This window comes from Octodon degus, unplaced genomic scaffold (genome assembly GCF_000260255.1).
Source record: "Octodon degus isolate 3935 unplaced genomic scaffold, OctDeg1.0 scaffold00028, whole genome shotgun sequence".
Lineage (NCBI taxonomy): Eukaryota > Metazoa > Chordata > Mammalia > Rodentia > Octodontidae > Octodon > Octodon degus.
In genome coordinates this window covers 2,043,574-2,053,294 of record NW_004524604.1, presented here as the reverse complement: position 1 = coordinate 2,053,294, position 9,721 = coordinate 2,043,574, and the positions used below count along the sequence as shown (strand labels likewise).

Sequence of the window (9,721 nt, the reverse complement as noted above, 5' to 3'; positions counted from 1 at the left end):
TTTTTTTTTTTTTTTTTTTTTTTTTTTCAGTACTGGGGATCAAACTCACAATCTTGTGTTTGCAAGGCAGGTGCTTATGCTGCTGAGCAGTCTCCTCAGCCTCAGAGAAGTTTTTGCATATACCTATAAACTGAAAGCAAATATCAGTTCTAATAATGAATAGTGCTAAGTGAGTGAAGAAATGCATCACTTGCTGTATCACCTAATGGAGCGAGGAAGTCCAGCACCATGATCTTCTCCCCCTTCCCTTTTCCCAGGCACCTCCTACTCCCATGCCTGTATCTTTTGATTGATTGACTGATTGTCTTTGTAGCAGCTGTAACAGCATTCTTTGCACATCATTCTTGAAATGGCCAAGTGAAAGCCACTGACCACTTGGGTGGGGAGGTACAAAGAGAACTTTCCAGGCAGTGAACAACCAGGCCATGGGCACAGCTCATGGGACTGTTCCTCACACTGCATCCCAAGAATATACTTTCCCTGTGGTAGAGTGGCTTTGGCCACAGAGTCCTAAAGTTCACAGGATACCTGCATACGACTTTTTAGTCAAGCTTTCGTGTGTGGACTTATGCTGAAAGTTTAGGGGAAGTTTCCACATCAGCTCACATTTATATCACCTCAGAAATGAAGAATTTATGAGGCTGGTCACACCATCTGCTTCAAACATTAATATTCAATTTGGATATTACAGTTAAAAATAATTATGTTGGATTATTCAGTTTATAACTATGAAATTATGAAAAGTATAAAAATAAAAATATCTGTAATCAGATTCCACACACACTTTTGCTTTAATGCTTATCATTTCTTTTCAAGTTCGCTTTGTAACTTCACCTTGCTCAGTAAATTTGCTACAGAACATAAAAAAGAGCCATTCGTGTCCTCAGTGAGTCATAGTGATCTCTCTTCAGATGCTCTTCCCTGTATTTAGAAGGGAAGGCTGACTCTTCAGGCTGTCAGTGTAGATAGAGTTATTGGAACATCCCATTTTTGGACTTTATTTGCATTAATCCACCGAGGAATAAGAATGACAAAGTAGCTGCCCTGAATTGCAAACAGAAATCAGCTATAATCCGTTGTCTTCGCTGCTGATGGGGAGAACGATTTCTAGTTGAGGCCACTGCATTGCTTCAAGTTGTGGCCTCACAGCTCTACTGGCGAGGAGGACATGGAATCTTCCCAAGCCTCGTCAGAGGTCACGTCTCCTCCTGCTCCTCAAGCGCAGGCCTCTCCCCTCCCTAGTCTCCTCCGAGGAGCTTCCCTCACGGAGTTCTGTCCCCAGGAAACATCTTCCGCGAGGCAGGCAGCAGCGTGGCCAGAACCACGCCTGCCACGGGAAGCGACGGTTGCAGGAGGGAGGCAGGAAAGGTTTGCCTGGGAATCTGGGGGGGACCCTGGGCCACTGCGGGAAGATGAGCAGGGGCTGTCTGGGGGTCCTCGTGACGGGCCTGGGTCGGGTCACCGGGCTCCTGGTGGCAGGCGGCGGGGTGAGTGTGAAGATCTGGCAGTCTGTAGGGGGAGCGTTGTGCTGTGGGCCGCCTCCCGGAGGCACAGCCAGCCCTTCTGCTCCTGCGGGGAGGAAAACACAGTCAGCAGGCAGCCTGGAAGCAACAACAGACAGGCAAGGGAGGAGAAGCAGAGACACAGAAAGCGGGGTTGAGAGAGCTGCCGAGGGCCAGTGACAAGAAACACAGCCACCTTGTGACCCAGTGCTCCACTTTGGAGAGGGGACTCAGAAAAGTGGAGGTGTTTGTGAGTAGAAAGACCGACAGCCCAAGGCACAGTGATTTGAGGCTGGGTGCCCAGTGGAATGGGTAGGCAGTCTCGGCCTGTGCATGAAGCTGTGGCAGCGGTGACAAGAACCGAGCATGAACACCCACAGCGACGGCGATGGACCCCACAGAGTTATGTTGAGCAGAAGTTAGACAGGAAAGGGTACAGACTGTGAGAGTCCCCTTACATGGTGTTCAGGTTAGAGCAAACCAGGCAAAATACTGCCCAGCTCTGAGTTAGGGTGGGTATCACTTAGTGGAAGGAGTAACCACAGAGCTCTTTAGAAATGCTCCACATGTGATCTGGGTGGTTGGTTAAGTGGATCTCTCTCTCTCTCTCTCTCTCTCTCTCTCTCTCTCTCTCTCTCTCTCTCTCTCTCTCTCTTTTTCTCTGTGTCTCAACCATAGAAGGTGATTCAGTCTCACATTACTCATTCTTTTGGATAAATTTGAAAACCTTTGCAACATAAAAACTACCCAGAATTCAGCCACTAAAGGAGAAGACAGCTTCTTCTATTAGGCTGCACCCTCATGTTTTGCTCTCGGGGTTTACCTAGGCCTCTTTTAGCCACTCAGTAAATTGCTGCTAAAAGTAAATGAACCCCTTTGCTTCTTGGGCTCATCGTATTTTCTGGGCCCTGGGGTCACCTCCCAACCCCAGAGCACTTGGGTGCTAGAGTTTGCCGTGCAGTTCCCTGGGGGCTCAGGATGGAGGCACGCGCTGGCCTCATTCCTGCACCCAGGACGGGGGGCAGGACCACATGAAACCATATTCAGGAGACCCAAACGCCTGGTGATTCTGTCAGGTGGTTACTGCTTGGTAGCATAAACTCTCTAAAATGCGGCTGCCATGGGGATGGATTTAGGAACTTGTCACAACTTGCACAGTTAGGGCCACACATCTGTGTGAGTTGCTACCATATACAGTCACGACTTCCAGCTGACTGAATTCTGTGCAGCAGTCCTTTTGTTTCCTCTTGTGTCACTCTGTTCTCCATCTTCGTAATCTTTACTATCTCCTCAAATCTCCTCCAACACTTTCCTTTGAAGATTCATTTGAAGCATCCTGTGCATGTAAGCAGGCTGCTGAGTAGCTCCTTTCTGACGGAAAATGGAGGTGATTTGCCAGGAACTTCTCTTCCCTCCTCTGCCTTTAGAGACTAGTCAATAGTATGCAGCTGTCCAACTGCCTAACTGCTCCACTCCGCAGCAGCCACTTTGGCAAAAGTTATCTCTGGCCCTGGGATTCTATAAAATTGGTTCAGATGCCCAGAGCTCCCTCTTTTGCCCTGTCCTCCGGCTCTTCTGTCTGGACTCTAGGTTCAGTCTCTCAGGGAGCTCTCCCTTTTGGGAGGCTGGGGAGGCCTCTTGTGGTTGCTCCCATGGCACAGATCAGCACCATGACTGTCATACAGTGGGTGTGTTCCTGTCCCACTGAACTGCCCTTGGGACCTTCTTGCATACTGATGTCTTCTCAACTCAGAACTGAGCTGATTGATTGCAGCCTGTGTCTACAATTGCTAAAGTTCCATGTTCCCCTCTCAGGGACAGTGTGATGGTATCCATATTCTACACCAACAAGCTACCAAATGCACAGAGGGTCAGATGGGAATTCTGCAAGCAGGAAACCAAAATGGGTCAATATTGCAGCACAGATGAAAGACATGCTGAGGGGTCAAGCAGCCCAGTATTCATCAGCACAGGCTGCAGAGTGGCCCTTGCTCGGCTCAATGTTTAATAACTGACCACAGGCCCCTTCCTAATCTCGAGTTTTCCTCCTTTGTCCAATGGAGAAAGCAATGCTACCCGTCTCCTCCTGAAATAAGATGGGTCAAGTGTTGAGAACATTGTCTGATGAGCAGTGTGCATATCGGAAGGGTTAGCTGGCTTTCATTAGCCATGAACATGAAGGAAAGTTTCTGCCAGCATGAAGCCCAATCCTTGGACCACTCTCGGTACATTGAATACATGATTATGCATTAGAGTGAGGCTAAAGGGTCTAGAGGCCGTAAGAGCAGGGTTTCCAAGGAGACCAGGGGCTCTTGATGCTGCTGGTCACTGCCATCATCCTCAGAGCTGGGAATAGCACAGGAGTGCTCAGTAGAAGTTTGATGAACTCAGTGAAAGGCAAGCAGACATTGACCATTCCTGTTTGTGTATTTTTGTGGTACTCAAAAATGTTTCATAAAAAGTATTAAATAAAAAATACTTAATTTCAGTCTCAGAACATTTACAGGAACAACTATTTAAAATCAGAATATAATACAAGCCCGAAGTATAGCTTGAAATTTGGATATCAATTTTAAATGGGTTTATTATAGTCTAGACATGAAAGTCATAGTTTATCAACAACTAGCACTTTTTTAAAAGGGTAAGGATGTGAACTTTTTTATAATTACCTCTACTGTGTGGTTATTTGGGTAGATAATAACCAGTTTGTAGTGAACTATAGCAACTTTTAGAGAAGAAAGCTCTGTTCTTTTTGTTTGTTTGGCAAGCTTGTTTTTGACTTTCAAGTCAAGTCCCTGACACAAAAAGTCTTAGAGAAATATTCGTATGTTTTCAGAGTTGAACCAAAGAGAAGTCGCAGCCCGGGGACCGCCTTTTCAGTGACTACAGCTCAGTTCCCTTTGTGGACTCTCCACCTGACCAGTGATTGTAGTCAGAGCTCTACTTTGAAGATCAAACATTTGCAGTCTCGGAGAATAGCTACAGCCTCTTCCTACTCCATGCTGAAGCCAAGTGGCAGTGGGCACGAGCAGCTTCCCCATCAGGGGCTGCGTCAGATGCAGAAAGGACAGACACAGAGCTGTGATCTGGAGACCACAGAGTAGAATGGCGTGCTGTGGACCCAGGGGAGGCAAGAATTTCTGTGTGAGTTCAAAGGCATCAGAGAGAAAGAGTGCCACCTAAAAATACTTTCTTTTTGTAGTTTAAATGTTTTATTCAATTAAATTTGGAATAAGTCAATGTACATATATTGTAAACTTAAGCTTAGACATTGCTGACACGTGTAAATAAAATTGACATGGTTGAGTTTTGCCTTACAAAATAATGTGTCTCAAGAAAGACTGTGACAGCTCAAAGGTTTCCACTTGAAACAGAAAGACAACACATAGAGGAGAAGGCAAGAGGAAGGTACAAGAATGGAGAAGTCTAAGGCTGTGCATCCCTGTCTGGGGACCTAGGACACAGACAGGGACACAGATCCAGGTCACAGACAGGTGGGCGGTGGCTTAGCCAGCTGGGGCTAAGGAGAGATTTACCTGCAGGACCGACTGCCACAGTCATACCAGACTGCGTGCTCCAGTTAAATAGAAACAAAAGAACTCTCTCACATGAGAAATCTTGCATATGAGTAGGAACTGTTCAGCTATGTATTTTCCAGGCCTCCCAGGGAATGGCTCTGGCTCTGCAAGAACGCTTTGGTCCCATGACATGTCAAGGAGAAGGAGGTGGCTAGTTCTTTTTAAAACACTGTGCTTAAGGGCCACAGAGATAGCTCATGGGACTAAGCACCTGCTTAGGCAAGCCAGGGACCAAGTTCCATCCCCGGTGCCAAACGCTGCACCAGCCCTGCCCCTCAGTGCACTGAGCAGGCTACAAGTGCAAGTTCGGAGGCACAGTGGTGCACGCCTGTAATCCCAGGACTGGGGAGGCTGAAAACAGGAAGATGACTATGAGTCTGAGCTGCGTAGTGAGACCCTGTACCAAATACATAAATTAAACACAAAAACCCACTGTGCCTAGATGTCACCTTTTAGCAGGTGATGAATGGAACTCCTCTTGGGGCCTGGGCAGGTGTTGTCTCCCCTCGTCCCCTGGAGGCTAGTGTTTGTCCAGGGGTTGGTGGGAGGCTCTGTGTGCCAGCTCTGATAGCCCCTCTGCAGCTTGTCCTGTGCTTTGTGGATGAGAACAGGGAGTTAGGGACCTTCTGGCCACTGACAGGATCTCAACTCCTGACAGCATGGAGTTTGGGACCAAGTGGAATGTCGGGAAATATTAGCCTCAGGCCTCCAGGATCGCCTTCCCTTTCTCTCCCCTTTCTCTGTTTTTGCTCATTCTTTTCTTTACTTTCCGCAGGACTTTGCAATTTCCATAGCTCAGACCACTGAGAAATTTGACCATTGGGCAGGGAGAGAGAACAGGAACTGTGCAGAAATTAGTCTCCTGTCCTATGCTCCTGTGCTCCATGCTCCTTGGGTAGAACCAAATGCTAGCTCACTTCTGTGATCAAAGCCCAAGAACAAACAGAGAGCAAACAGTTGCTGCATACAAAGAGCTGGCCATGCAGCTGGGATGTAAAGGGGTGGCTTCAAGAAGGAGGGCATCAGCCTCGAAACTGTGTAGCATTCCCAGGGGGAGGGAGAGCTTCCCACAATCACATATGTGGTCCTGATGACCCCAAATAAATGAGTACTCAGACATTGTCACTTCACTAGGCAAAGTCACAGAGTTGAGCATTTGAGACTAGGACCCAGGGCTTCAGACCACAGAGCCCAGCCCCTCTGCCTTAACCCCAAAGGCTGGAGGTGGGTGGAAAGGCTTCCCAGGATGGAATGTGTAAGCACATTCCTGCCTTCCCTGTGCCTTGTTAATTAGCAGACCCACATGCGAGTAAAAACAAAGTCCTTACCTTGTGCCACAGATGCCGCCAGCCAGCAGAGCAATGCCCAGCGGGAACAGCAGAGCCCAAGAGCCATGGCTTCTCCAGTGGCCGCTGCCCTGACCTGGTGTGGCTTTAAAGGGGCATGAGTGAGTCACACAGCTGGCGCAGGTGGTTTGCAGCTGCAAGTGGACCTCAGCCACCAAGCTGCGGTGAGGGCGAGAGGCGGCGGGAGATTCCAGACAGCGTTCATCAGCCTGAGCTTCTCCAGATGACGGCAAACCTTGCTCATCCTTCTAGACTGGGCAGCCACACCCTCCCTGTCCTTTGGGTCCTGCTTCCTGCCCCTCATAGTCTCAAGAGTCTCCAAGCCAGACGTAGGCACTCAAGACTGCAGCTGTCCCTGCAGCAGGTGACTGGGGGAACCCAAGGCTGCCACCTGGTCATAGTGCTCATCTCCTCAGTTGTGTCCCAGAGACTGGGGCGGCAGTCAGAGGACTGTCTTCCTCATGGCCATCAGGGTCACTGTGGAAGCGACAGAGTAAGACAGGGGTGTAACCATCGCTGCTGCCCCTGAAGGGCATGTGCACCTGTGCCTGCTACAGTGACAGCAGCTATAGCCTGGGCTCTGCCTCTCCCTGGGGGCGGGGAGGCCCCGGGAAACTGCTGGAATAGCTGAGCCAAGGGTGCTGCTATCTGTCAAGATAGTCAGCCGAGTGAGGAGGACATTTCGCTCACAGTCCAGAGGCTCCCGGCCATGGGTGCCAGGCTCTGTGGCTAGGGACCATGATGAAGGCACCATTAAGACTGGGGAGCAAAGTGCCTATGTTATGGGGGCCAGGATAAAAGGGGAGAAAGAGAGGAAGGGCTGCTCCCAGTATCCTGTCAGGGCCGTGCAGGGCCCAGTTCCCTCCCCTGGCCTCACCTCTCATGGCTATGCTGCCGCCCAAAGGCCACAGCCGGAGGCCAAGCGCTCATCACATGAAGCCCTGAGGACGACCGCGACCAACTCTAGCACACACCTCCCAGGTGAGTAAGTACGGGAGATGCCTGGCTGGCAAAGGGCATTTGCAGTCAATATTAATCACAGTCCATGTCAGAATCTCTTCTCTTTGTACTTCCCAATCATTCCGTAAGTCAAATGACCACTTTGGATGCGCCTTGATAGTACAGAAAGAACAGAAGTGAGCCAGGCGTGGTGGCACACACCTGTAAGCCCAGCACGCAGGAGGCTGGAGAAAGAGGAGCGCAGTGAATTTGAGGCTAGACTGGGCTACTGAGTTCAAGGTCAGTACGACTACATAGCAAGATGCTGTCTCAAAAAGAAAAAGGAAAGGGAAAGGGAGGGGGAAGGAGAGAGAGAGGGAGGGAGAGAAGCCCAGCCCCCACTGTGAAGCTCTGGATTCTTGCTCAGTCCCTCATCCCTTGCAGCAGGTTTCCTGCAGTAAAAGGGTGAGCAAAGTCCTTCACATTCGCCCTGTACCACAGCACTGAAGACGCCGTTGTTCTAAGCCCTTCCTCCAGGGCTGGGATGGGGTCAGAGCCAAGTGTTTGTCCAGCACAGGGGAAACTGGGCTGCAACCCAGAAGTGCTGGGAAATAATTCTGGGAAAGCTGCAGATTCTACAAAGAGACAACGGAGAACCAAGAAATGGAGGGGAGGGATGGGGAGAAGAGGGGATGAAATAAGAACAGAAATGTGTCATGGCCATGCACCAGTTCCTCATGGGGAGGAGTGTGGTCATTATTGGCTGCAAACATGGACTCATGAAGGACCAAAAAAGACACCAACCTGAGACAATCCTTGGATTACCTGGATGCAGGCCGGCAGTGGGACCACACACAGGACACTGGGGAAGAGCCTTCAGGTGTGGTCCTCACCCTTGGCAGACAACTCAGGACCACAACCTGGTTGCTGTTCAGAGTTCTGTCTGAGGCCCTGGACTCATCGCACCCTGCAGAAGCCACACTTGGAACCCAAGGTGACACACTGTTGTGGCAGTGAGAGCATGCGCTATCAAGGACTCACTTCAGGCACCAAAGGTGGGAGCCAGTAGAGGCATGAGGTTTTTCACTTGAGCCTCTTGGTGATGAGAGATGGCTATGTTAGAGTTAGTTGTTCGGTTTGGAACTCATGATTATAAAAGTGTTTCAAACTCACATACAGAACTTTTGTTGTAAATAAAAAAAAGAACTTTTGTTCTACTCTGAACATGTTAAAGGCCCTGGCTCCACCTCTTGGGAGGCAGGTAGCACAGCAGGTGCAGGAAGTACAGGTGGGCACTGCTTGGCAGACTGGACACCCATAGTGGCACTGAGCTATGTGGCTGGTGGCTGTGCCCACAATGCTTGGTGTGAATGGACGAGGTGGACTCATGTGGTACATAGCAGGTTGGAGTGTTGTGCCAGACCAGGGGGGCAAATTACCCTCCTGGCAGGGACGAGAGGAAAGGGCCCTGTCTCCCATGGGATCCCACAGTGCAGCTGCCTCTGGGATCACAGCAAGGACAGGAGGTATCTCTGTAGTACCCTCACTCTGGGTGACACATGTGCACGAGGGCTGTTAGCAGACAGATCTCCCCGTCTCTGCACCCGCCAAGAACACGGCCTTCACCACCTTGTTCTTGCTTGTCCAGCGCTCAGCGCAGCTCCCTGTCCAGGCTTTTGATCAGTTCACTCCTGCTCTCCCAGCTCTAGAACAGAGGTGCAGCATATGCTTCCCACAGCACCGCCACCCTCTCAGGATGAGCATCTGCCTCAAGCTAGGCAACTGGGCAGCACAAGTCTTGAGACCTGAGTGCGGGTGGCAGGACAGGAAGCACAGTTCTGCCTTTGGATGCAAAGCTGCAAAATGGCACACCCACCTGAAGGGGAGGCCACCTCAGGAACAGCACAGAGAAACTCCAGATTCTGGTAACTTCTGGACTCCTGGATCCAGCTGCACCTGAAACCATATGTGGTGTATAGTATGTGGTTTCCTAAAACAGATTCTGAAAAATTATCAGTGTAGTGAAGAGTAGCGATCATGTAATGAAAATTGTAAGCTAAACCTCATGGTAGAGAGTAGGAAGAATTATTTTATGCTCTTGTATTTGATTATAGACTGGAATGGAAAACTGTATATCAGTTGTGGTGTTGATGAAGCACTGGCTGCGAGGGGACCCATCTTTTACTACCTATGCATCCTTTCTATGAGCCGAGGGAACTAGATCTGCAGACAGACTCTTGTGGCAGTGTGGCAAGGTGACTCCACCCTGAGTGTTTGGCCCTGTATGTGCCTGGCAGTAGCACCAGACAGACTCGGATGGAGATGATGTCTCTGAGGCTTCCCTGGCTGCAGACAG

General features: G+C 49.8%; 1 protein-coding gene across 1 annotated transcript; it reads right to left on the bottom strand.

The window, feature by feature from the left end:
* Positions 1-843: 843 nt before the first annotated feature.
* On the bottom strand, positions 844-9,284 carry Odaph (odontogenesis associated phosphoprotein). The gene is made up of 3 exons (XM_023713031.1): positions 9,242-9,284; positions 6,409-6,903; positions 844-1,569 (listed from the first exon to the last, which is right to left on the bottom strand). The coding sequence occupies exons 2-3, from the start codon at positions 6,473-6,475 to the stop codon at positions 1,190-1,192; spliced, it is 447 nt and encodes a 148-aa protein (XP_023568799.1). The 5' UTR covers positions 6,476-6,903; positions 9,242-9,284; the 3' UTR covers positions 844-1,189.
* Positions 9,285-9,721: the final 437 nt, after the last annotated feature.